The sequence below is a fragment of the Poecilia reticulata genome, chromosome 1, assembly GCF_904066995.2.
Source record: "Poecilia reticulata chromosome 1, P_reticulata-male-v2, whole genome shotgun sequence".
Lineage (NCBI taxonomy): Eukaryota > Metazoa > Chordata > Actinopteri > Cyprinodontiformes > Poeciliidae > Poecilia > Poecilia reticulata.
This window is the reverse complement of record NC_088830.1, coordinates 25,950,509-25,978,217: the sequence shown is the minus strand read 5'-3', so window position 1 is coordinate 25,978,217 and position 27,709 is coordinate 25,950,509. Positions and strand designations below refer to the sequence as shown.

The following is a 27,709-nucleotide window of genomic DNA, read 5'->3' as shown; positions in this document are numbered from 1 at the left end:
ATATCTGATTCTTTATAAAATATCAAACAATTTCAAGCTTTAAGTGAAGAATTAACACAGAGTCAAATCAATCTATAATATTATGCCCCGATCTCCCCAATAACACACCAATATTCACTATAAACAGTATTTATACAGCACTGATCACTTTGTTTTGATCCAAAAGGGATGAAACAACAAATATTCCTATGTATGACTCTTAGTTAAACAAATGCAACTCAACAGCAATCATCTTGGCAACTTGACCAACAGTTTTATAATATACATCTTCTCCTGAGTTAATATATATGTAGTAGAAGCAGCAGGATCCATAATATATTTTATTACTAAGCTAAAAAAAGAAACAACCTCTAAATAAGACAAAGCTGTTGGCGTTAACGATTTAATTTTCAGGCCTCAAAGAAAACAGCAGGCTCAGATAAACTAGCAAACAACACAAGCCACAGTCGAAACCAATCTACCAGGTTTTGACAGCAGAAGCATAAATAACACCTAAAATAACTGCACTAAACAACAGCAGCAGCAGTTACACACACACCCCCAACCTGCCAAGCAAAGGTGCAAACTGCATTTATGGCATCCTTCAATTGTTTAATGTTTTGGTATATTATCTCCCACAAATTATCTAAGCTTTTCACTATGCATGGAAATGATCAGTGTTTGTCCGGATTCTGGTTTGACTGTGCTTCTCAACATGCAACATCCTCATGGCTGCTTAGCCTGTTATAAGTAACCCAATCACTCGAACACAACCACAGGAATAAATCCACAAACAAAAGTTTCAGGACTTCCATTTCCTGAGGTCTTGAAGTTTATATGCAAGCTCATATGAACTGGTTAATAATTCAACTGGTTAATAATCCAGATGCCAAGGGGCATCACTATTACATTGCAGATGCATTGTAAGACAATAATCTCTAACAAACATGAGTGTCACTAGCTTTTGTTATCAGTGAGAATTATCTTACTCTAGTCAACTCCGGCACACTTACATAATGTTGATTAATGAACACCGTCCCTTGAAAAATGAATACATTTGCCTTAGCCATTTTCCATTGCCTTGTTTCATGGACTCACCCAGCAAACTGACAGAAACATAAACTTTACAATGCATTTTGCCATGTATTTTATGTAGTAACTATCTTCATTCTTTTTTAGGAATGGATCCTTCAGTTGTACACCTTTAATATGCTATTTTTCAAACTGACAGCAACTGCATGTCCACACAAAATAAATGCAGATTCCTTGACCTGCAGCAATCATTATGGCCTCAGATGAGTTTACTTATTAACTCTAAATTAAATTTGAAACATTTTTAGGATCCTAAATTAGCAATGTTGTTCACCTACTGAATCAGGAGAGCCACTGAATCTCCTCACAAGCCAAACATCAGGAGACTTCCCAGTTAAAGCCTGACCTCCGGATTAATCTATCCCCTCTTCCTCTCTTCTCCTAGTGATATCAGATAGCTATGGTGTTAACTACAAGTCAATCTAGACATTAAAATATCTTGAGCAGTATGTTGGAGAATAGCTTGGTTTGGAGGAGGCAGGTAGCATTGGTAAGCCAGATGCTGGGTCTTTCCTACAGCGATACAGAGCTTGCTTGTAGTTGATCTTCTCCTTTGTGATAGGGTCAATGATATCTCTGACCGAGTGTTCGCCAGTTTGTAGATCCATTTTTGTTGTACGGTCAATCTTTTTAGATTCAATGGCATCCAATAAGCTAACTCTACGACCAGTGGCAGGATCTACCAGCCCCCCAGTCAGGTGTTGTGCCTCCATGTATCGAATTGCTGACTCTTTTGGCATCCAGCCTTTCTGAACAGCTTCTCCCACAGACAAACGCTCTTTGGTCATGGGGTCTTCAACTCCAGTGAAAGCTTTCTCTGCATTAAGCAGCCGTTGGACTTGGCTGTCCTCAATAAGGCCTCTTTGTGCCGCCTTGCAAACTTTGTATCTTTCTTTGTTGCTGATGTCAGTGATGCCACCTGTTGCTGCTTGAGCCTCCAGCAGTCTTTGGGCAGTGGTAGGGTCGATCAGTGTGCGCAAGGTGGCATTGCGGATTGTAAAGCAGGTGCCTGTATATGTATCCATTATTCCAGCAATTGGCTGTGTTTCAGTAGCAAAGTTGAAGTCTAGGGACAAAGTTTTCACAGATGAATTTGGTGTTTGGGTGACTGACATGAATTTGGGTTGCTTGGTTTTGTCACCTGCAACAAGGAGGGCAAATTCTGAGATAGGAAGTTTGCCTTGTTTGTATTGTTGCAGATCATATTCTGATAGCCTTCCTTCCTTGATAGCATCTTTGATAGAGTACTGCTTCCCACTCTTGCGATCCAGCAGCACAAATATTTCTCCATCGGGGCCCTTAGAGGTCACCTCTTCCCAGTCACATTCCAGCTCCTGCAGATGAACATACTGCTGGCGATCAATGAGGCCCCCAAGGTAAGCATTATAAGGAGACATGTCTTTACCAGTTTCTGGATCCAAAATGGTGATTTTGGTTGAGACATTGGTTTCTTTGGTTCTTGTCTCTGCCTGTTCCTCTTTCTGCAGGTAGATCAGAATCTCACGAATTGTGCTGTCTCGTTCATGAATCTTATCTTTCTCGTCCAAGATCTGCCTTTCCAGTCGCTGGACATCTGACTCCATCTTAATGCTCTTCTGCCTGTTCATCTGTGTTCTTTCAGTCATCAGTCGAGTCTGTTGCTGGAAAGAAAGACTTGTGTCATGTTTCTTTGCTTCAAGAGTTCTGAGTTCTCGGGTGAGGTTGTCATTTTCCCTTACTAGAGCATCTTTGTTGAAACTAAGAGATGTCTCTTCTCTTGAATTGTTAGATTTGGTGCTCCTCAAAACGCTAATCATGCCATTGAGACGCCTGATTTCATCCTCCAAGTCTTGTCTGGCAAATCTGTTCTGAGACACCTGCTCCCTCAGACGATCCCTCTCAGCTTCAACAGCCTGATCTTTCTCCACGCGAACAACCTCCTTATACACCGTCTTTTCACCTGACTTCTCTTTCTGCAGAATCTCAAGGTTTAATTTGACATTACGGATTTCCCTCTGGATACGCAGGATATTAAGGGTTTCCTTGCCCATGTCAGAGCGTAAACCACTTGTCATCCTTTCCAGTTTTGGATCTCTTTCAACCTTCACCACTTCCTCAACTACTATGCTCTCCTCAACAGGAGGTGGGGCATTTTGTAGTTGTGTGATGCGTAGTCGGATCTCTCCAAGTTCAGATTCAGCTTGGATCCTTTTTTGGTGTTCATCACTCTCTCTGATGATGCGCTCTTTGTCTTCCAACTTCATTCTTAGTTGCTGTAACTCCAGATCCATCTGACGGCGACTCGTTACTGCTTCATCAAGCCTCCTACTGAGTCTGTCATGTTCCAGTGTTTGCCTTGGATCCTTCTGAAGCTGTACAACCTCCTGGACAATCAGTTTCTGTTCTGGTTTCTGTCTTTCCAGAAGAAGGTATTTGTGTTTGAGGTCAAAAACCATCTCCTCAATATTTCGCCTCAGCTGTGCTTCTTCCCGCACACTCCTGCGCAAACGATCAGCTTCCTTCTCCAGCAGTGGATCAGACTCATATTTGATGAAGTCCCTGGAGACAAACTGGGTCTCCATCTTGGACTTTTCTTCCTTCCATTCATCTCTTTCTTTTTGCAGCTGTCTAACCTGGTCTTGAAGAGAGGTGCACTGGCTGTCCAGATGGTTCACCTGATCATTTAACCTCTGGATCTCTCGCTCGTTTTCAGGGCTTCTTTCTTCTTTCACCACCTCTTGGGTAACCTCTTTGAATTCTACTTTGGGTTTCTCTGAACGAAGGGCATTTATGTCAGTGATGACCTGCATAATCAACTTTTCTAGGTCAGTATTCTGCATATTTATGTCCTGTATTTCTTTGCGAAGGCGCTCAATCTCCATCTCTGTATTTGGGTCTATTAGGTATATCTCATTTACAACTTCTTTCACCTCAAAACTTGGTCTCTGGGCTTGAACTTCTCCGTAGCGCTTCTGCAGCTCCATCACTTCTTGAGACAAATGGCTGTTTTGAGATATCTCTACCTCCGGGCTCGTTTGGAGCTTGTTGAATTCTGCGATAAGTTCAGGGTCTTGTTCAATCTTTTTCACATTTCTAGCGATGTCTTTAGACTGGATGTTGGGAATCAGCTTCTCAAGGGTGTTAATCTGATTTCTTGTCTGGAAGATTTCATCATTGAGGATCCTGCATTTGTTTTTCTCATCAGAAATTTCAGTCTCAAATGTTCTAAATGCTTTCAAAATCTCTAGATCTTGTTCTGCTTTACCCGCTTCCTTCTTATCCTCTCTCTCGTTCAGGGGTGGTTTAATATGCTGGAGATTTGTTATTTCTTTCTTCATTTGGGCTTGCTCTTGTTCTTTCATTCGGATTTCATGTCTCGTCTTTACGATCTCATTTCGCATGTTGGCAACCTCTTCTTCCAGTTGAGGATCTCTTTTAAACTCAACCACCTCTCTAGTCACCATTCGGGGGTATGAGCATTTAGTGGTGTCTTGCAGATCACCGATTCTCTCGTTTACCGTCTCAAACTCTGAATGGGTGGAGCTCCGTTTCAGGACTTCAGGGTTCAGTTTGCTCCTAAGGTCAGACAGATCACCTACTTGCAGTGCGTCGTTCTCCTCCACATGCTCCACACCTCGGTGATTCTTAACTCTGCTTTTGAAGGATTTTAGTTTGGTCTGTGCTTGAGCTGTCACTTCATTCTCGTCCACTAATTCCCCAAGCAAGCCATCTAACTCAGAGCTACTCTTCTGCTGGTTTTCAAGCTCCGCCTGTTGCTGTGCCACCATCTGAACCTTTTCTTCATTCTGCAGCAGTAAAAACATAGTAAGCAGGTTTAAATACACCTTTTCAGATGATTTGCAGTGTAGCTTAATTTGTTTGATCAGTTATAGTATAAATAGTGCAAAACAAAGATAAGGTTGACAAATTTTCAACCGTAAGCCTTACTTGAAAAATGAGATTCCTAGCCAAATCAATCTGTTTCTGACGCTGAGCGTTTTCTGCTGTTGCTTCTGCGTAGCGGTTTATCAGTTTTTTTTCCTGTGATGAACAGATATGTAATCAAATTCTTATCTCTTTAAAAAAAACATAAATATGCATTAAAGTAATCTGAATGTTACCTCTCTCTGAATAGCATCACTGAATGTGAGGCTTTGGGTTGTCTTTGGAAGAGTCATCCCGACGTCTTCAAGTGTACCGTTGTATTTATTAGCATTTGTCTCATAATCCTGCAGGCATAAAAATGTTACATATTTTATTCCTTCATATTTAAACGTTAAAGATGAAAAAGAACTAATAAGGCACATCCGATCGAGGAATGGATCGTTTTAGTCTGAACTGAAGCTAAATGTTTCAAGCATAAAAAACAGAAAAGAAGAAGAAGTTGGGTTGAAAAAAGTAAATTTTTTTCTTGTATTTCCTATTTCAGACTTGTATTGTTTCAGAGCTAAAAAAAAAGGTTATGACTTTCATTTTCAATGCAGGATTTGACTAAAATGCTTTTAAAATGTGTACCTGAGTTGGGATGGAGTGTGGGGGAAACCACTTATAAACAAGGTGAGGTGACACAAACACCTGAGTTTTCAGATAATTAACCTGCTGTAGTAAACATTATACTTTATACTTATTAGTGAAGTACTTCAGCTCCAAAGGGGGAAATGTTCCTGGTCTGAGCAACTCTGTAAAATGCAAATTGTGAAACGTTTGCAGCTCTGCTTCTGTTTTGTTCTTACGCTGAGTATGCACTGCAGATCTTGAGAGAGGTCAACCACTAAGTCCATGTCGTCCTCCTTCTGCTTTAGATCCTTCATCACTCTCTGTGAGTTGAGAAAGGTTGCATTAATCCTTTAAATACTATTTAACTCAATTAAATGAGGCACAGATATGATTTCTTTATGTGTAGTGCATCCAGAAAGTAGTCACAGTGCTTCACTTTTTCCAAATTGTACTAAATTAATTTATTTTCTGAAGATTCTACACACAAATACCCAATTATGACATTGTGAAAGTTTGAGTGTTTTGCAACTTTATTAAAATACAAAGCCTATAAATCACATTTAAATAAATATTCACAGACTTTGCAATGAGGCTCAAAACTCAAGACCAGGAGAAACAAGATACTCTGGTCTGACGAGACAGAGACTGAACTCTTTGTGAATGAAAGGCGTCATATTTAGAGGAAACTAGATGCACCAATCCAATATTAATGTCTGCATCAGTCCCACTGTTGAAAAACATTATAGGTCTGGTATTGGTGACAATGTGATTGATTCACATGGGTAGATCTATTCAGTCTAACTCTATGCTTTGTGCTCTGAGCTACATGACGCTTTATTATTTATTTTACTTTATATTTAGGATTTCTAATTTCACCTTCTGAGCCATTTGAAAGATTTGCTGCAGTTTATTTTTTACATGTTTGACTAAGGTATTGTTTGTTGTTGTCAGATTCAGTTTATTTATTTATTTTAGATTGGCTGTTGGTGGTTCCAGGTGCTTTTATATGATAAAAATACAAAACTACAAAGTTTAAAACTAAACACCATACTGTGAACAAGTGAACAAACATGATGAGCCATCACCAAAATTATGCAACGTTTAATTTATTAAGGCTCAAAAGCAACAGTTGGGTTTTTAGTTATGGCTTAAAGGAACTCAGTGTTTCAGCTGTTTTGCAGTTTTCTAGGAGTTTGTCCCAGATTTATGTTGCAATTCCCCTAACTGTGCTGAACAAATTCAAGTTTTGTTGTTTTTACATGTTTGACCAAGCTTGTGAAGCTTTAAGTGTGATGTAATGGTGCAGAGTTGTCAAATAAATTTGTAATTAAGTACATTTATGTTTGTTTTTGTTGGTCGATGCTAGAACTCTGATATCTGATACAGATATTTGAGGCTGTAAAAGCTGCCTAAGGTGCCTCAGCAAAGTATTAAGCAAGGATGCGAACACTTATGTAAATGTAATTTCTTGGTTTTGTGCTTTTAATAAATGTGGAAAAATCTCAAAAACATTTTTTCCACATTGAGGCATTTGCATGTAGAATTTTGAGGAAAGAGATTAAATTAGCAGTAAGGTGTAAAAAGTGAAGCACTGTGAATGCTTTTCAGATGTGTACGGCGCTAAGGACTTTCATACCTGTTGGGAGATCTGCTTAGCAGTCACCTGCGACAGCCCATCATTGATATTTATCTGATTAGTTGGCAGGCTGTCCAAGAAAGAGTTGAGATATTTGCACAGGTTCTGGAACTCCTGGTACGCTGACAAAGCCTCTTGCAAAAGGTTTTCTCTAAAGGATGTCAGGAAAAAAAATTAATTTATTTTCTCCACGTCTTTGCTGTTATCAAATATATTTCTTCTTAAGAGCATTAAGTTTTGCTTTTCCTTAAAAGACATTTAGCAATACTTAAAAGTAAACACAGAATTTATGAAATGTTCTTTCACTTTTCGTTACTATCAAACTTGACGCCATACTGGGGTTAAACAAATCCCAGTACAGCTAAATTAACTGAACTGAAAACCCTTGGTTTGTCTCACCTTTCCTTCAGCTGGTTGGCGACATTTGTGTAGCGACTCTGCAGCTGTTTGACGTTGTTGCTCTGGCGCTGAATGTCAGGGCAGTACTCCTGGTGGTCTTTCTGCAGGGAGCTGCACAACCTCTCAGTCGCCTCCAAATCCTGATTCAGTTTCGTCATGTCATCCTGGATCCCTGCTACTGATTGCTGCTGGCGCTAAACACAACAAAGGGGATGCCCAAAATAAAATATACACTGTACTGCCAAAAGTTTTGAGTTGTCCCAACTATTCTACTGGCCACAGCTGTAGGTAATTAAAGGTGACCTATCATACTTTATTTAACAGGTTGGGATGTTTCTATGGGCTAGACGAAATATGTTAATTTTTTGCACAAGATGGTTTTTAAACGGTGAGACTTTAGTCTGTTCAGTTCTGAGGTGTTTTAGGGCGTCTTGTCACTTTAAATCCAATTCAACGTTTACACTCAAACGTGAAAATGGCTGCAAACAGATGCACAGTTATGCAATTGTACATCTTTGAAAAGCAGAAGTGGAGCCTCCTGCACAACCAACAAGAATGGGGCAAGTGGTTTCTGGATGGCAAGTCATCAACAAAACACTTGTGTTTTCCAGCAGCCATTGTACAGCACATAGTGGTAGAACTAAATGTGCTGGAACTCTGCTGGGGTTGGGGCTGGGGTAAACGGATATTATCATATGACTCAACAATTAGGAGGTTTTTGAAATGATTCATTAACTTATTCCCCAAAAACAGCCAGTTTTTGGGCAATAAAAAGCACCAAAACTACACTTTTTTTAAGCGTTTGGGCTGTTTTTAGAAGCAACTGAGACCAAAATGAAAGTGCAATAAAATATGAAAATATGAATATTTTTCACAATACATCCCATTTAAACGTCAAGTCATGCAGACTGCTTCTACAAACATTTGTAAAAGAATGGATCTCTCTCAGGAGCTAAGTGAACTCGAACTTTGAGAGGATGTCATCTGTGCAAAAAAGTCCAGCCTAAATATTCCACATTTAACTGTTAACGGCATCTAAAGTGAAAATAGGAGGAAACGGCAACAACTCAGACATGAAGACTCCAAAAACTGATGGAAAGTCTTATTAGAAGAAACTGTTGTAACTGCAAAGGTTTCCCCGTTAAAGCCTTTGTCTTAAAAGCAGGATGTCATTACAGTTTGTGCAGAAGCTAATAATGATCCAACATAGTGTAAGTCATGAAGAATGTTTGTGCCCGTCTGTTGTAGATATCCTCACCTGAATGTCTTCAGTGTGAGTTTGAATTGCATTTGGTATGTCAGGAATTTGACCGTCTTCACTGAGGTTTCTCTCAAGCCCATAAACAAGATCGTCCACCTTCTGAATTTGACTCTCCAGGCTGAGAGACGCATTCGCTCTGAGAGAAACGGATAAAAACAGCAAACTGTGATCTAAAGAGCCTAAATTTTATAAATACTACTACTGCTAATAATAATAATAATAATAATAATAATAATAATAGTGCAAACTTACTTTTCACTGTAGAGATCCCCCAAAGCGGCTAAGCTATCATGCTTGCTGCTAGCAGCACTCAGTCTGAGCGGCAGACCAGATATGATGCTGCTGGACTCAGCAGGGAGGAAAGGCTGCAGGTCGGCCTCTGTGGTCTGAATCTGCTGCTCCAGAGCCTTCAGCGCCTCGGCAGCTCGCTGAATAAAACAAATATGATTTAGAAGACTTCACAATCTTCACAATTCACAATCCTCTGAAGTTATGCCTGGTGCTTGTGCGCACTTTTTCCTTCCACTCATCTTTCCATGAACATGTTTGAATGCAACACTGAACTTCAAAAACACAAAATTATATCAAGTATTTTGTCTATTTTCTAGTGCAAATACCTTAGTAAAATTGAAATAAGACAAATCTGGCTAACAAGTAACTTTGTTAGCCAGTAGCAAAGTTACTGGCTAACAAAGTTAGCAAGTAACAAGCTCCGATATCTTTTCAGCAAGCTTGTCAATAAATTTTTCATACTGATTTTAAAAAGTACTAGTTCTACTGGCAAATTATTGCAATTATGGCAAGGGAAAAATGTTGTGTAAAATAATAACAAAGGAAGTAGTACTTTTTAAAAATCGATATGAATAAATTGTTGACTTAAAACAAGCTCATATAACTTGCTGAAAAGTTACCTATAAGTCGGTTTTGTGTTTTAAGTGTATTTTCCCCAAAAACTAGACAAAAATGCTTTGTAAAATTTTGTGATTTTGCAGTGTGCAGCAATGCAATTTAATGGCTTCTTCTTCTTGTGAAGTGAGTCGGTGACTGTCTGCTTTAAATTTAATAATATAACATTTCTTCATAAAGAAAGGTCTTCTTTTTTAATTGGTTTAATATCTATTTAAAATAAACAGATGAAATACATCCTTCTGTATAGTTAAAGTCTAAATATTAAAAATTTAATTACTCAAAATCAATGAACTTTTAAAGATATTTCAATTTACTTAGTATACCTCGAAGTGTCACAATCCGTATCAACATGCAATAAAATGAACTCTATGAAAATAAAGCTACATTTTTTTTCTCCCCAGGAACTAAATTTAAATATAATCAGATCCCTACTGAGAATTTCTTCTCACTGAAACCATCGGTGTTTGTGTCGACTCACCTCCTGCTCTCTCAGCTTCTTGGCCAGATCTCCGGTCGGGTCGGTGCGGCTCACCGGGGTTCGCAGGCGGCTAAGCAGGCCCTGCTCCGTGTCGGCCAGGCCGGAGTCCAGCTGGTCCAGCTGCTGAGCCACAGCTGCCAGTTTGGGGTCTGGAGGAGCTGAAGAAACTGGAACTGAGTGAAGAAACAGTAAAATTATCTTATGATTAATCTGACCTAAAAATAAAGGGACGTCTTTGTGTCAGTTTCTCAGCAGAATGGGTAGAAATCCCATATGAGGTTCCTCAAGGTTCAATCCTGGGGCTCCTCTCATTTAACATAACTATTATGTTTTTAATGGTGTAAAGAACTTTGTTGCTGAACTGTTCCATACAAACAAACTCTTCTTGATCTCTGAGGCGTTTTAATCTGCTCACAGATTAAACATCATGATGCTAAAGAAGTGAAAGACAAACACCTGACTGCTGAGCGTCACAGACATCTGATCTGGGGTTCTTCAGGGACGCTGCCAGAGCTGCTCTCTTTTTCTTGATTTCTGCCAGCTCACTCTCCAAACTGAAAATACAAACACAACGAGTATATGAGTATAATACACGTTTTAATAGCAATACTTTCCATTTCCAATGCAGCTTTCCATTACTTACGAGTCAACTTTATCAATGGCGTCTGGGTCAGGAGGTGAGATCAGGAAGCAAACTCCTGGGAAAGTTTCGGTTTCTCCATCAGCTGAGATTACGTCCCAGTTCTCGTTGTCAGAGAGGGATTTCAGGGTGAACGTTTCCCCTCTGGACAGAGAAGCCTAATGGTGGAAAAATGAAGTCAAATTATCGTTTTAAAGAGATCTGAAAACAATAAATCAGACTTAATGATTACAGAAAGAATCTAAAAACTCAGTCTTGTGAGTTTTGCTTAAAGAAGATTCAATAAAAATGCATTTTGGACCTGGTCAGTCTCCCAGTCACACAGCGACTTCACTGAGACGGGAGTGTTGGAGGAAACGCGACGCAGCTTCAGAGGGGAGATGGTTGAACTTCGTCTCCTCAGGTCGGTCAGCAGCTGCTCACAGTTCTGCACCGTCTTCTCCTCTCCCTACAGAGAAGTAAAGCCAGTTGTCTATTGATTTTCGTCAGCTGAGCGCCCATTTCTTGCTTTTATACGTTTCTTTTCATTGTATTTTCATTTTGACTTGTGTTATTTTGTCTGTGATTCCCCCTAATTTCACCACAACCTATTGCCTCCTAGTGAGCCGTACAAAAATCATAGCCTTTTACAACAATGTACCAAACCAGTCCCTCCAGAAAGTCGTGATTCACTGATTGCTCACAAATTTTGCACTGACTCGCAATTTTCACCAGTGATCACAACTTTTCTGCAAATCTGACCAATCACCTTGTTTTCTGTATTTCCTTCACTGTAAAATGTTTGAGCCGTATTTAGTTGTGTCTACTATCTTCTACTCTTTAGGTCAAATAAAAGTAGCCAGTTTTATATTTTGAACCTAAATGTGAGTTTGTAAAAAATAAACTTACAGTAGTAAGTTGTGTTAACTTTTTATCAATTTTGCAAACCTCCAAGAGTTGAATAAACTAGATTTTTTCTCAGTTTTTCCTCCCGCTTTGCCTTCTTGTTTTCATCTTACCTGCATCTGCAGGAGTGTCTTTGAGTTGCTCTTCTGACTGACAGACTCTGGGGCCAAAGTGGTGCTGAGTTCAGTCAGTGTCTCTGACAGCTCCTCAGTGTCCATTTGAAACTGGAAAAAAATGGTACAAACATGTTCATGTTGTGGTTTGAGAGAAGCTAAAAACACGTTGGACCGCTAAAAACATTGTCCATGCAATAGCATATCCTCCTGTTACATACTTTTACCATCGTACCTTTTTGAATTCATCCACGTTTTCCAGATGTGTTTCCTGACAAATGCAGAGATTCAGGAACTTCTGCCATTCGGTTCTCACCATCTCCATTTGGGCCTTAAAGTAAAGAATCAGACTGCATTAAATAAACATTCAATCTTAAAGTTTAACTCAGGTGAAATCTTTAAAGGGGACATATAAAGCAAAGTCTACTTCTTGCACATTTCTGCACATCCAATTGGGTGTCAATCTGGAAATAAGTTAATATTTTTTGGTGGCTGGAAAATGAGCCGATTTTAACGTCAAAGTGTCACCAGCTGCTCCTTAACCTATTGACCCTTTGCACGTGACATCACTCTCTTCGAAACTGCGCTCACTCCGCCATGATGGATGTCAATAACAACCAATGCGCTCCTATATATATATATATGGGCTGCACAGTGGCAGTTGGTAGAGCTGTTGCCTTGCAACAAGAAGGTTCTGGGTTCGATTCCCGGCCCCGGTCTTTCTGCATGGAGTTTGCATGTTCTCCCTGTGCATGGGTGGGTTTTCTCCGGGTACTCCGGTTTCCTCCCACAGTCCAAAAACATGACTGTCAGGTTAACTGGTTTGTCTAAATTACCCCTAGGTGTGTGTGCATGGTTGTTTGTCTCTGTGTTGCCCTGCGACAGACTGGCGACCTGTCCAGGGTGACCCCGCCTCTCGCCCGGAACGTTAGCTGGAGATGGGCACCAGCAACCCTCCTGACCCCACTGAGGGACAAGGGTGTAAGAAAATGGATGGATGGATGGATGGATGGATGGATGGATGGCGCTCCTATAAACCTGTCAAGAAATGCACCTCTGGTGGCCTAATATTGCTTTTATTTAGTTGATTTCGCAGTAAAAAAAAAAAATGGTTAAAGGGTGCTGCGCGGTCGGCTGCACAAATAGACAAGGGTGAAAACCAAACTTGTCATTTTATTAACTTTTAATGAGTGAAGATGTGGCGGCGATGGATAGCAGCCGTTAATCATAATGACTGTCAGTCCTCGGTGTAACGGCGAACACTAAGAGGATTATTGTTCATATAGTTTATAAGTAAGTAAGATATCAATCATCGCATTATGGCGAAGGTACAGTCTAACCATCAGTAACCATGGAAACAATGCCCCGCCATCATGTAGCCTAGCATGTACAAAAAAATCCCTGGCCTTCTCTCCATCTTTAATGCTGCTCCGGTGTGGTGTGAATTCAGGCAAAGTCGGTAACTTCATCAACATGTCAGGACGGAGGAGGTATGGGCTGTTTCCGGCGTCCATCATGGCGCTTCGGATGATTAAGTGACGTAGTTGCAAAGGGTCAATACGTGAAAGCCAACACCGTTACGAGCTCAGCCTAGTTACCTAGCAACCCAAACGGAACTCCGGCACGTTTGGTAAGCTAACTTTACCGCTGTACAATAGCTGCTAGAAAAGACAAGTGTTTTGTTGTTAACTTATCTTTTAGGAAGCACTTCTAATTTTTTGTTGGTTGTGCAGGAGGCTCTTCTTCTTCTTCTTCAAAGATGTACTGTTGTACAATTGTACGTCTCTTTGCAGCCATTTTCTTATGACTCCAACTCAACTCAGCTTTTATGAGTGTAAACGTTGAGTTGGGGGGCGTGGACAGCAATGAATAATTTGAATTTAAAGTGACAAGAGGCTCTAAAACAGTTCATTCTGAAGGGAGCAGCCTGAGATGTTATTATCTGAGAATGATTTTGTGCGAAAAAATGTAATGAACATGTTTTTTTATGGCACATATACATATCCTAACTTGTTCAAGGAAGCATAAGCCAGGTCTCCTTCTTAGACTGACTTCAGTACCTGTATTGTTTCACTGGCTGGATGGTTCAGTTCAATGAGCCTTCCTCCTTCCTCCTGGAGTCTCTTCACTTCACTCTCATGGAACAAAAGACCGTTGTTCTTGAAGTTCTGATTGGGAATAAGTCAAACATTTTATATCTATTGTTACAGCGAGATGCTAATTTAACTATTTTTCATTTAACTAATGCTTAACAGATTCTCTAACTTCTGTCTTAAAAGTTTAAGGTCTCTAAACCCCTCTGTTGAACTTCCTTTATTTTGTTTAAGAAGTCCTAATTTATCTGTTTTATAATGTTTTTGACAAAGAATCTGCAGTTGAAACGTATGAACACCCTACAGTTGGGTAAAAGTTATTATTTTAATTTAATAAAACAGCTTTGCAGCAGAATTAAGAGAGATTAAAACCAAATCTTGATTTGCTCTGACCTCATAGTGCCTGCGGACGTCAGGAGGATGCAGCATTTGATCGCTCCAGTCCTGCTTCTTGATCTTCTCCTTTTCTTCTCCCAGGAAGTTCAGCTGCCTGCTGCAGCCCTGCATGTAGTCGTAGAGGCTGTTCAGGTAGTGGCGCCGCCACTTGGAGTCGTCCTCAGAGACAAAACCAGCAAAACAAAATTCAATCTCAAAGGTTAGGCTGTATTTTCATTTTTATTCATGAAATATCTCCAAAAACAACGACAAGAGTGTTAGAAAAAGAAAACAAAACTCTGAGATTTTAAGATTAATCTATGAAATATTTCAGAACAAACAAGATTTCTGAGTTTAAAGAGTCAAAAAAAAATTGGTAGAAAAAAACTCAGGAATTTTGACATTAATCTATGAAATATTCCAGAAAAAAACAAGAAAAGTCCAAAAGAATTGCTTGAAAAAACTTTGACATTAATCTCAGAAATTTTCTAGAAAAAACTTGGAACTTTTTGGAGTTTTCAAACTCAAAAATTTCTGTTTTTCTAGAACATTTTTTAATTATTTTTGAAATCACTGAGTTTTTTCTAGCAAAGTTTGGACTTTTTTTTTTAGAAACTTTCTGAGATTTGTTTTTGGCTAAATTTACTCCTCCTTTTAATATTCTTTTAAAAAGCAGACTGACCCTAAACCTAAAATAACAAAAAAAGCAACTTACCAGCAGGTTATTATATTGTTTCTTAAAGACAGCATATTTCTCCTGAAGGAAAAAAAAAAAAAAAAAAGACAGTATCACATAACGTTAATAGTCTCTACCAAGATTTTACTGTGAATGAAGAAGATGAAAAAGCTTTATTTTTATTAGCTGAGATCACTTACAATTTGTTCAGTTATAGTTGCGGCTACTGCATAAAACATTGATTTTAGATGTATTTGTTGTAAAATAAACACATTTCCTTCACATCTTACTACTTCTGATATGAGGAGAAGCCATATTGAATTGTGACGTCTGTCTCATAAATTGCTACTGGATATTTCTAACTCAAAAGTCAGAATTTCCCATTTTCAACTACGACTGGGACGCAGCAAATGTCTTCTTACTATTTAACTTTTACACATTTTTGTCATATTGCAGAAACTTCTCTGTATCTTGAAGGCTGGTGTTTGGTGAGAGAAATCCACCAGTTTATTATTTAATCTCAGTCTAAATCCAGAGTTTCTGTGAAGGACGGCACATAAATCAGGGAGAAACAATTTAGGCAGATTTAAAATTAGGGTCAGGTAATACAGTCTTGGCAAGGAGAGGGAAAAGATCCAGAGTCCAGAATCCATTTATCTGCTCCATAAATTTGTTTTTTTTTTATGGCAGAGCTGTTGTTGACAGAAAGCCATAAAAAGTTTGCAGTTTGTCAGAAGCTTTGCAGTGAATATTCCTGCATTAAAGAGACCTAAGTCCATTTGAATCTCTAGACTTGTTAGCATATATTCTCAATACAATTTTAATTTTGCAAAATCAAACGTCAGATACTTCAGTTTCTCAGATTTTTGTTTGTTAAAAAACACAAAAATTGTTTTATCCTTTTTGTGTCACCCTGCAGTTAAGCACTGTTATGAGTGGCTATAAGGAACCAATAATGTGAAAAGGTCCAATATGTCTGAATATTTTCCAGTCAATATAAGTGCTATTGTTTTGAAATAATCATGCCGACCTTGCTGCCTGCAGAGCTGACACAAAGCTGGGAGCTGTAAGCCTTTATCTCTTTATGCAGGATGCTGTGAGCAGCAATCTGCTTCTCCAGGTCGGCCATGTTGGGGCCGTAATCCTCTCTGTTCAGCTCCTTCTGAAAGCAAAAAGCACAAGAACAGCCCAGTTCATGAAAATGCTCAAACATTGTCACATTCTACAGGGTCACAGTATCTCAGAGGCAGATTCTTTAAAGCTGCAATATGTAACGTTAATAAAAAATATGTTTTTTACATATCTGGTCTCTATGTTGTGACAATATAAAACAAATAATCTGTGAAAAATAATCAAGCTCCTTTGCATTTTCCCAGCGCTAACTGCAGAAATATGTCACTCAGTCAGAAACAACCAATCAGAACCAGGAGGAGGGTGTTAGCGCTGTCAATCACTCTCCTGTACACTGTAAAACACTTGAAGGTGGTTCAACTTGAAAATGAAATGACTGATTTTATCTATACAGCAATAACAGCTTGAAGAGGAGGTGGAAGAGATCGATCTTTTCACAGATTAACTGTTTCACACAATACTATGATAGATTTAATAAATATGAAAAGGAAAAAAACTTATTTTTGTAAAAGTCACATACTGCAGCTTTAAATTCAAAGATCGCCACCAGTGTGAAGAGCTCTGATGTTTCTCTACACTTACTTGCTTCTGGGTCAAAATGGGCCCCCAGTTAATTCTGGGCATCAGCGACACGTCGTTAATCTGGTCATAGATGTCTCTGTAGAAGGTGCAGTCCTTCAGCCAGCGCTCATGAAGGTGCCTGATACTGGAAATTCACACAAAGAACAATAGAATATCTATTAAATTATGTCATTCATAAGCTTATGTTTTGGACAGGATGCTTTAGTTTGATCATAATGGCCCAAAATGGAGGAAATCAAATGTCTATGAATCAGTTATTTGTCATTAAACACCAGTATGTTCATCCAATTTTCTCACTCATTTTCAATCTCTTTGGCTTGAGGATGTTTGAGCTTCTTGGCTTTATCGACGTCCAGAAACAGATCCTTCAGCAGGTTCTCTGCCTTGCTCAGTTTGGTCGATACCTCAGTTTGATGTTTAAATGGAAGGTCTTTCTTCTCATTTTCAGCATCCTGATAAAATCACAACACAGAGAAACAGATGGTTTGATGTGTATTTTCTTCATTCATGCCGGTATCACCTTAATAATTTACATTTTAAACATGCTTAAATAAGTTTTCTAATGTTTTTTTGTTTTGTTTTGATCATGGATCAAACCATATGCATGTACTCTGATGATATGTACGCTGTATAGTTGGATTTAAAACATGTTTTTCGGTACTTCATGGCAGTTATGTGGCTGGCATGAACTGAACAAATGGTTCACAAGCTTTGGATTTTACATGAAGCTTTTCTGTGTAATGAAAACTAATTTTATAGGTCAGTTGAGGGATAAAGAAATAAGTCTTAGAGAAAACTATAAAAACAGTAAAAAAAAAAACACAAAATCTTACCACATAATTTGGTACAAATATCTTTGCATACTTGAAATAAGACAAAATTAACTTACATGTAACTTTTCAACAAGGAATAGGAGCTTGCTTTAAGTCAATAATTCCTTAGTATTCCTTTAAAAATGTCCTCGTTCCACAATCAGATTATTTCACTTATAAAAAGACATTTTCACGTGTTTTTAGTGAAATAATCTGCCAGTGGAACTACAGCATTTTAATCAATATTAAGGAATTATCGACTTACAACAAGCTCAGATTTCTTGCTGAAAACTTACTTGATAGTTACTGTTGTCTTATTTCAAATGTACTTAGATATTTGCACCAGAAACTATAGTGAAATACTCTGCAGTGAGCAGAAAAAGTCCGTTTAAAAAACGTAAAGTTCCTCAACACATTTTATTTATAAATGCCTTATAAAAGCCTTTTGTCAGAGAATCAGCTAAATAACTGATGCTGATGTTAAAGTTCGTTACGTTCCCACGAGGCCCATTTGTCAGATTAAAAGTACATTTGAGAATAAAACCTTTAAATATATTTTTTATTAAGCCCACTTTTCTGTTTTAAATATAATGTTTATGAATGGTTTGATGTAATATCCTCATGTTAAATGTTATGTTTTCATTACCTGTAAGGAGAAAACATTAATCTGTGTGTAATTAATCTACATAAAGTGTTTCAGTTAGTGACGATAAATGTCATTTTCAGCACCGTTCCAGCTAAATGAATCTGTGTATTTGGAGGTTTTTCTCACCACAGCCAGCATCTCTTCTGACTTCAGGATTTCTTTCTCCACCTGGTCGGCGTCCGATTGCATCTTGGAGATCAGCAGAGCCAGGCTGCTTGTCTGGGTCCTGCAGGGAGCAAATCACAAGTCCAGATGAAAACTATGAGACATTTGGTTCAGGCTTTTCAAAACCATCCTTCTAAGTGACCAGGTTTTCTAAAACAATAACTTTTACACTGTTTTGTGACTTTTCTAGTCTGTAGGAAACAGTAAATGGAAAAAAACAAAGAGCAGGTTTGGTTGGGAATAAGTTAGAAGATGTCAACTTTTATTCTTACAAATATCGTTCAGTTTTTTTTTTTAAATAAATGACAAAACAGCTTGAAACATTTTTATTTTTGTTCACATTACTGTGTGAGCATTTTAGATTTACATGAAATTGAGAAGTATGTAAAACGTCAGCAAGTTAGACCAAAAAAATCTGTTTAAAATCTCATTATTGTCCAAATTCCTCACTTCAAAACTCTTTATTGAAAATAGAAACTAATTTAATTGGTTTTCTACTCCATTTATATTTTGGTGTTTTTACCTTTGAATTTGAAGAAAACTATCAAAAAGAAACATGATTCAGATTCCAGTGTAAGAAAAATGAAAATATAACACTACTGCATGTCCTTCTACCGAAGTAGACATTGAAAAATTGTCTAAATGTATGACTTTATTCATATTTAAGTCAAATGAATTAAGGGGAAATAATGGACATGTGTTGTTTTGTGGATACAATGTAAAGACTGTTTTCTGCAAGCTGAATAAATCATCTTTTCCACTGGTTGATCTTTATACCAAAGCAACTGTAAACAAAGTGAATCAGAGGTGGTCCCAACCCAAATAGGAAATAAAATCCCTTCAGCTGGTTTTGGGTCGCCCCACTGGGACGTCTCACTGCTAAACCTCCAAGGACGAGCAATTAGATGGCATCTCGAGCCAAAGCCTGAACCTCTTCAAGCGTTTCTCAGCTCTACTCAATCTGACCCAGATTTGATCTATTTCAAAATAGTTTTTTTAAAAAAAGAAAGCAAGTAATCAGTAAGACAAGAGAAAACATGTAACCAACAACAAAATAATTAGCTTAGCACTTCTTTTCTGTTTGAAAAGGAGGAGGAAGAAGTTAACTACTTATTTAATCTTAGTTTAATGAAATGTTTTACTTACTGACACAACAATTATCAGACATTTGTAATTAAAATCATGTTATGGTATTCATGTGCCTGTTCAATACACTGTGCTAAACAATAAATAATATTACATAAACAAAATTAGGCTCTTCAAAATTCATGAAATACAACTCTGAGAGGAAATATTTGGAGCGTAATAGATCCTCTAAGTGAAAGCAAACACCCTTTCCAAAGTTCGCTGATTGGAGCTTCCTTTCCAACAATGTGGTGTCACCTTCCCTGTAAAGGCTAGCCAGTGATCCCCTTAAAGAGTTGAAGCATGTTTGTCTGTCCTGCTTTTAAAAATTGGGACATGCGCGCAACTTGTCACCTGTGAGACAATGAAGCCGTAAGTAGTTTTAAATTCTTGGAGGTACTGACAAAAAAAAAGAAAATTATATATATATATATTAACTGATTAAGTCTGTTTTAGATTGTTCTTGAAAAACTAATCAGTCACGGCTCATTCGTTGGTGAACTCACGGCTGCACAGTGAACCCACTGATTTTTTACAGCAGACAGCCGCTCAACTCTTGCAGGTGCTGCGTACACCCGCTAAATCTTTTAGGGGTACGCAGTACCCTGCCGTACCCCCTTATTTTCACCCCTGGCCGTAACAACAACCTCACACACCAGTCCAGTAGGTGGCAACAATGTGTCTTTAAGTTGGGTGCTAGCCCGCAACCGTGAAGAAGAAGAGTGTTATGGAGATGGAGAACGTAGAGCATGTAATAATTTATTGTGAGAAATATAAGGTGAATAGAGAAACATTTAATCAAGAAATAGGGAAATATGGTGTGGAGTGAATAGTTAAACATGACAAAATAAATAAAACAATTGTTTTTAAAGGAAATGGGATAATATATAAGAATTTATTAGGAAAAATATAACGGCACAAGTAGATGGCGATAACGTTGGATGTCACCCCACCGCCGAAGAAGAAGATGTAGCAACAGCGGCTAGCATAAGCTAAGACGATTAACATTTATGGGGAAGGCAAATCGGGAAAATGCAAAGAAAATGGTGTAATTGACAAGGTAACAGTAAGGGGAAAAAAGCGACATTTAAAAGTTGAATTCACAATTTGACCGAAATATTAAGCAGCAGATCTACGGTAAAAGTTTACATTGATACTAGAATCACAGAAATTAGTAAAGAGGAAAGTGTGAGCCACGTAGATGTGAAGGTAAGACGGCCACCTGTGATGATGAAGGAACTGAAGATAAAGAGAGAGTACATTTATATATAGTTGTGTGAATTGTGGCAAAGAGTGGATCATCTTTTTTTTTTTTTACCTGGTTACTCTCTTTATTGTAGGTCTCTGCACTTTATTTTAATATTTGAAATAAGACAAGATGCACATGCACCCTGTGTGTCATGTGCATTGCATATCACACAAAAAATGGACCACCATGATCAGTTTTTAGTCCCAGTTCAGCCCAGTCCTATATATGCATAGGCCTGTTAATTAATCACATGATAAATTAAAACAAACTGAATAATTTTTATTTGCTTGATTTATTGTCTTTCTATTTTCTCTCTTTCTTTCTACCAAAAACTGGATTATAAGAGTCTGGTGCTTTGGTCAATTTGAACAATTTTGTATACAGAGACTTCATAATTCATTTTATTTGTTAGGCTGCACAGTGGCGCAGTTGGTAGAGCTGTTGCCTTGCAGCAAGAAGGTTCTGGGTTCGATTCCCGGCCTGGGGTCTTTCTGCATGGAGTTTGCATGTTCTCCCTGTGCATGCGTGGGTTTTCTCCGGGTACTCCGGTTTCCTCCCACAGTCCAAAAACATGACTGTCAGGTTAATTGGCCTCTCCAAATTGCCCCTAGGTGTGAGTGTGTGTGTGTGTGCATGGTTGTGTGTCCTGTGTGTCTCTGTGTTGCCCTGCGACAGACTGGCGACCTGTCCAGGGTGTACCCCGCCTCTCGCCCGAAACGTTAGCTGGAGATGGGCACCAGCACCCCTCCCGACCCCACTGAGGGAAAAAGGGTGCAAGAAAATGGATGGATGGATTTTATTTGTTGCTTCTGTTTATTTGTTTTGGATATTTAAAATGTCTTCCAGTTCCAGTGTTAAATGTTCATTAGAATGTAAAGTTTATTGATATTGAAGAATGTGTTCTTGCATTATTTTACCATTACCCTTATATTAATTGAAAATGGTGTCATAGCAACAATATTATTGTTTATTGCAATAAATTACAGGACAATTTATAATCTAGCAAAATGTGTTATCGTGACAGTCCTATGTATAAATCAACTGTTTGTTGCTCGGTTGGCTCAGGACTATGAGATTCTTGCAACAAATAGTATATTTTGAGCTTTTCTACCTAACCGGATCTAACAGATAAAACTCCGCCGTTCACACCAAGCATATGACAGATCAGCCAGCTATCATTTAACAGGTAATGCTAGTGAGGCCTATGGAAAATGCATTTATAACATTCAGGTTTGTTTTTGCGAAGCTGGTATGAGTAGAAACAAACATTGACACACCTGGACGCCCCAGTTTGTTCGCTGATACCACCACCATTTCATCCTGACCTACCATGAGGATGAGGGGGGGGGGAATAAAATATTTCAGTACAATTTTAAAATACTTATGAATTCTGATTGGTGGTTCATTGCCTGCTAGCCAAGTTGCACCAAATCTTAAGCTTTCCCCTTAACTGGCGCCTACATGGAGTAACATAAGAGCAGGTCGTGGTAATGATCCAACGAACAACTCCACCTCACTGCTACCTGCTTACCCTTACAGTAATCTTAGCTGAAGTCTTTGTACCAGAGCAGCTGCTTATGTTGAAGGGAGTTTCCTGAGTGTGAAAGCAAAGGCACTGACTCACAGGATGTCCAAATAACAGCAACACACACACAACACACAGATCTGCACTCCACTTGTTTCCATTTAAAAAAGAGAGAAGGTGACAAAAGGTGTGGGTAGCAATATTAACAGGGATGGTAGTAAAATACACAGATACACACCAATAAAAACAATGTTGATAATTAATCCAAATATCAAGTTACTACAATGATGGAAACAAGGATTGTGACAGATCAGCCAGCTATAAAATAGCAGCAAATCATGCAGTTTTTTTTCAAATCAGATGAGAACAAACAGTAACACGTATTTGTCCTGATTATCATGAGACTTCTCTGTTGACACGACACACTGTGGTTGGTCAACAGTGATGCTGACTTTATGGCAATTTAATTGGAAACACTCTGTAACATGGGTATATGTACTTTACATCTTTCCTGTTGAGGCAGTTCAAGATTTCACTCTTACAATGTTGACTGTAAACATGTTTTATGTGTTTGTGTGTCAGCTGACATCTTTTTTATTTCAATGCCAAACGCAGCTTAGCCCATAACTATTCATACCTACAGATTTAGATTTAATTGTTTCTGATTGGAAATGACGCAAATATTTCCCAAAAGACAAAAAAGTATATAAATTCTAGTTTCTATTTACATTTTTACAAAAGCAACTCCAAAAAAAGATTTATACTGAATAATTATTGAAACATAACTTAGTGACATTACTTCAATCAAACATCACTTTTAACAGCTGACCAGCTTTTTAATTTTTATTTCTACTTGTACTGTTGATGCAGATTTCTTTAAGCTAAGCAGGGTTTTGCCCAGAAAGCTTGCTGTGCTCGGTGGTCAGGGTTTGAGGGCAGTCATCCAGCGGTTCGCCTTGTTTTTGAGTTAATAAATGTGTTATGTGTTACTGGAAGACTGGAAGATTAATACCCAAACCCTAAAAATAAAGTGTTTTAAAAAAGAAAACTGTTAAAAAAAAACACCCTAAAATAAGTAAACTATGCTTAGGGGGCACAAGTAAAGCCTGGAGGCCCGTCAGGCTAATAATACTCTGGGGGAAAGCCTGGCTAAGATTTAAATCTTTTAGGTTGGAAGGCCTCCCTGCCTTCACCGGTAGGTCCCTGTACAGACTCTCTATCAGACTTAATTCCTGGCCAAGCCAATCCAAAATGGCAACATTACAGTCAGATGAAATATGTTAGTAAAGTTGAGCTTAACTATTTTGGAAAAAACATGCTTTGTTTGAACCACTTTGGGGTTCTGCAATGCCACAAAAGATGGATAAATCTTGAAAGATATTCTTGTATTTGTGTATTTGTGCCACTTGATCCTCTAACTTAGGTACACATGATGTCAGGCTCTGACTTTCTCCAAGCCTGCAGACTAACTTCACACAGTCACTGACTTTCTTTAACATTTCTGCCAGTAGCTTTAAGTAATCGGAGAAACGGATAGAAGCCGTCTTAACTCCCAGGAAACATGAAACACTCCCATTCTGGAAAACAACAGGAAGGGGATGCATGACTGGAATACATGCATATCATAATTAATACAGAGCTGCATGTATTAATTATCCAGAGGAAAAACTCACTTGTTGATACTGCCTGAGCCCTTCAGCGAGCCGTCCTTGGTTTTCTTCGACTTTGACATCGCGGAGGAGGTGGAGATCCTAAGAAAGCTTCACCTTCTCAGTCGTACAGCTTCTTTGTCTCCAGCTTCCACCTTGTCTCCCTCTCTTTCTCTGTCTTTGGTTGTTCTTAAAAACACACAAACACTCTGACACATGAGCCAGTATAACTCTAAACACTGCTGACTCCTCCCAGACAGGGTAACAGGTGTGTTAACACCCAGGTATCCTCCTTGTGGAAGAAGACTAGACTGACCTGTTCTTCACACTGCCCCTGTGTTTGTCCTCCTCCTTGTTTTCCTTTTCATACGGGTCCATGACTGTCTGATCTTGGACCAGCACTTCTCAAACTACTTGGCAAGCTTTCCCTTTATAGGAAAAAACTATGGCAATAAAGTGTTATTTTGTGATATATTTCCTATCATTGGCCTTCACTGAAATTACTTTAAAAAAGAAACCATCTTTAAAAGCAAACTACAACTTTTTTGTAAATGCCTATGCAGCTCTACAGTAATGGCCAAAAGTTTTGAGAATGACACAAATATTATATTTTCACATGATCTGCTGCCCTCTGGTTTTCATGTGTGTATGTCAGATGTTTTCATCACATACAGAAATACAATTGCAATCATATTATGTGTAACAAAAGCTTTTATTGACAGTTAGAATGAGTTAATGCAGCAAGTCAATATTTGCAGTGTTGACCCCTCTTCTTCAGGACCTCTACAATTCTCCCTGGCATGCTCTCAATCAACTTCTGGACCAAATCCTGACTGATAGCAGTCCATTCTTGCACAATCAATGCTTGCATTTTGTCAGAATTCCTAGGTTTTTGTTTGTCCACCCGCCTCTTGATGATTGACCACAAGTTTTCAATGGGATTAAGATCTGGGGAGTTTCCAGGCCATGGACCCAAAATCTCTATGTTTTGTTCCCTGAACCAGTTAGTTATCACCTTTGCTTTATGGCAAGGTGATCCATCATGCTGGAAAAGGCATTGTTCATCACCAAACTGCTCTTGGACGGTTGGGAGAAGTTGCTCTCGGAGGACATTCTGGTACCATTCTTTATTCATGGCTGTGTTTTTAGGCAAGACTAAAAACACAGCCATGAAGGCTGTGTTTTTCTCAGCCGACTCCCTTGGCTGAGAAGCAGCCCCACATATGAATGCTTTCAGGATGCTTTACAGTTGGCATGAGACAAGACTGGTGGTAGCTCTCACCTTGTCTTCTCCCAACAAGCTGTTTTCCAGATGTCCCAAATAATCGGAAAGGGGATTCATCAGAGAAAATGACTTTACCTCAGTCCTCAGCAGTCCACTCCCTGTACCTTTTGCAGAATATCAGTCTGTCCCTGATGTTTTTCCTGGAGAGAAGTGGCTTCTTTGCTGCCCTCCTTGAGACCAGGCCTTGCTCCAAGAGTCTCCGCCTCACACTGCGTGCAGATGCACTCACACCTGTCTGCTGCCATTCCTGAGCAAGCTCTGCACTGCTGGTAGCCCGATCCCGCAGCTGAAACACTTTTAAGAGACGGTCCTGGCGCTTGCTGGTCTTTCTTGGGCGCCCTGGAGCCTTTTTGGCAACAATGGAACCTCTCTCCTTGAAGTTCTTGATGACGCGATAGATTGTTGACTGAGGTGAAATCTTTCTAGCTGCGATACTCTTCCCTGTTAGGCCATTTTTGTGCAGTGCAGTGATGACTGCACATGTTTCTTTAGAGATAACCATGGTTCACAGAAGAGAAACAATGATGCCAAGCACCAGCCTCTTTTTAAAGTGTCCAGTGGTGTCATTCTTACTTAATCATGACAGATTGATTTCCAGCCCTGTCCTCATCCACACCCACACCTGTGTTAATGGAGCAATCACTGAAACGATGTTAGCTGGTCCTTTTAAGGCAGGGCTGCAATGAAGTTGAAATGTGTTTTGGGGGATAAACTTCATTTTCTAGGTAAATATTGACTTTGCAATTAATTGCTGTTAAGCTGATCACTCTTTATAACATTCTGGAGTATATGCAAATTGCCATTATAAAAACTGAAGCAGTACACTTTGTAAAAATTAACATTTGAGTCATTCTCAAAACTTTTGTCCAGTTGATGGACAAAAGTAGAGGTGATGATGGACTGCCCTTAAGGCCATGGAGGTACACCAAGTTAATTTATTCAAAGACTTAAACACGAAGACAAAAACACGACGGGCCGCTGGATGAATGACTGCCCTAGCACCCAACCACCGGGCTTAGCAAGTTCTCTGGGGGAAACCTTGGAAGACATACCCAACTGACACTTAAAGTATGAACATTAATCTTCATCCTTGTTAAATTATCCTAAGATTTGTAGTCTGCTGTCCTATTTAGTCACTGGCGCTGTTTTTCGTTATAAAATATTTTGTCAGTACTGGTCAGAAATGTCGCACTCCAAAAATGTAATTCATCCTTATTCTCTGCTGGTTCCTCAAATTAAACAGTGAAGGCTATATTTAGAAGGATGTTTAAGCAACTGTCATTGCTTGCATTTTTTTCCTAACAACATGGATGCTGCTGGATTCTCGGAAATGCTAAAAACAAGTGGTAGTTTAACGAAAAAACATCCAGAAGTTTCCCTCTACCACCACTCCCTATCCGTTTTTTCTTTTCAACCTGGTATGGTGATATTTGCCCCTATGCTTAACTGTGTTGCTGGTACAAACATTGTGCTTCTTCGGAGTTCCATCATGGAGCAAAGTAGCTTCTTCATGGACTGGAAATATAAACTGGAGTTACATAACATGATTCTGTAACTTGATCATTGTCTTTATGAATTTAGCTGTGCTGTTGTTTAGCTCTAAGGGCAACAGCAGTCCAGCCTCTACAGCTGTTGTACTGTTCAGTAATTATTTTGTCCATTTTAATGTTTTTTTTTTTTTTTTGCTTGTTTGATTTAATGCCTGATTTGAAAGTCATTTCCTGGGTTTTCTCACTGCCTACAATTATGTAATTATATTACGTAAGCTGTATGTATTTATACAGCACCTTTCACAGATAAAAGTGCAATATGTTTGTGACTACATCTTCATCCTTAGTGTGTGGATAGTTCTATTTACTATACTTTTCTTGATTGGCCCTGAGATGGAAAGTTGAAAGTGTCTTTCATACAATGACTTTCAGAACAGATTCCAAGCTTTATTGTGAGTCTACACGATTAAGTGAAAATTGCAAATGACAGGATCAATGGCTTTTGATGTGAAATTTTGTGATAAATAAAATAAAGCAATGGAAGTGACTAGTGGTTCTCTTTAGGAAGTGTCCATATACATCAAGTTTCTTCCACCAATCACATGTTGGATTGGTGACATAAGTCCAATGAGTGAGACTATTCTAAGATATCCCAAGACCTTAATCCCAAGCTGGTCTTTCACTCCTGTCTCAAATCACTCTTCTTCATTGTCCAAAATGTTTTCATTTCTGTCTGTGTGAGAACAGTCATGGGGGACTGAGAATCTAGAGCAAGTCCCCTAACAATCAATCAACAGTGACATTGTGACCCTTCAAATCGGTTGTTCTCAGAAAGCATTGCCAATGAACGTAGAGTGTGAGCAGCAGTTTGCTATAAAGACACAAATAGTTTGGACTCACGATCAAGCTTTGAATGTCATTTAGCCATATCCCATAACAACAACGTCCAGTGGAACAATATAGTGAAGGTCACCTAACCTTCACTATACCATCATAAATCACTGAAATCAGCATTGCTTTTATGCTATACTGACATCA

The 27,709-nt window shown here is 38.8% G+C and overlaps 1 protein-coding gene across 1 annotated transcript; it reads right to left on the bottom strand.

Moving 5' to 3' along the window:
* Positions 1 to 369: 369 nt before the first annotated feature.
* LOC103469736 (envoplakin-like) lies at positions 370 to 24,087 on the bottom strand. Its single transcript, XM_017306595.2, has 22 exons — positions 23,921 to 24,087; positions 18,310 to 18,409; positions 17,023 to 17,177; positions 16,726 to 16,849; positions 16,043 to 16,174; positions 15,052 to 15,093; positions 14,355 to 14,516; positions 13,929 to 14,036; positions 12,104 to 12,199; positions 11,869 to 11,979; positions 11,172 to 11,318; positions 10,874 to 11,028; positions 10,687 to 10,784; positions 10,231 to 10,403; positions 9,096 to 9,271; positions 8,841 to 8,979; positions 7,583 to 7,776; positions 7,184 to 7,334; positions 5,784 to 5,867; positions 5,172 to 5,279; positions 4,999 to 5,091; positions 370 to 4,856 (listed from the first exon to the last, which is right to left on the bottom strand). The coding sequence occupies exons 1-22, from the start codon at positions 23,977 to 23,979 to the stop codon at positions 1,494 to 1,496; spliced, it is 5,970 nt and encodes a 1,989-aa protein (XP_017162084.2). The 5' UTR covers positions 23,980 to 24,087; the 3' UTR covers positions 370 to 1,493.
* Positions 24,088 to 27,709: the final 3,622 nt, after the last annotated feature.

What these genes read in the sequence shown, in the direction of transcription:
- LOC103469736 (XM_017306595.2), bottom strand. Translation starts at nt 23,979, where the DNA reads ATGTCAAAGTCGAAGAAAACCAAGGACGGCTCGCTGAAGGGCTCAGGC. An exon ending in GCCAAAGAGATTGAAAATGA is followed by an intron (nt 16,850 to 17,022) that starts GTGAGAAAATTG and finishes GTGAATTTCCAG; the next exon opens with TATCAGGCACCTTCATGAGC. An exon ending in CAGCCAGTGAAACAATACAG is followed by an intron (nt 12,200 to 13,928) that starts GTACTGAAGTCA and finishes CTTTACTTTAAG; the next exon opens with GCCCAAATGGAGATGGTGAG.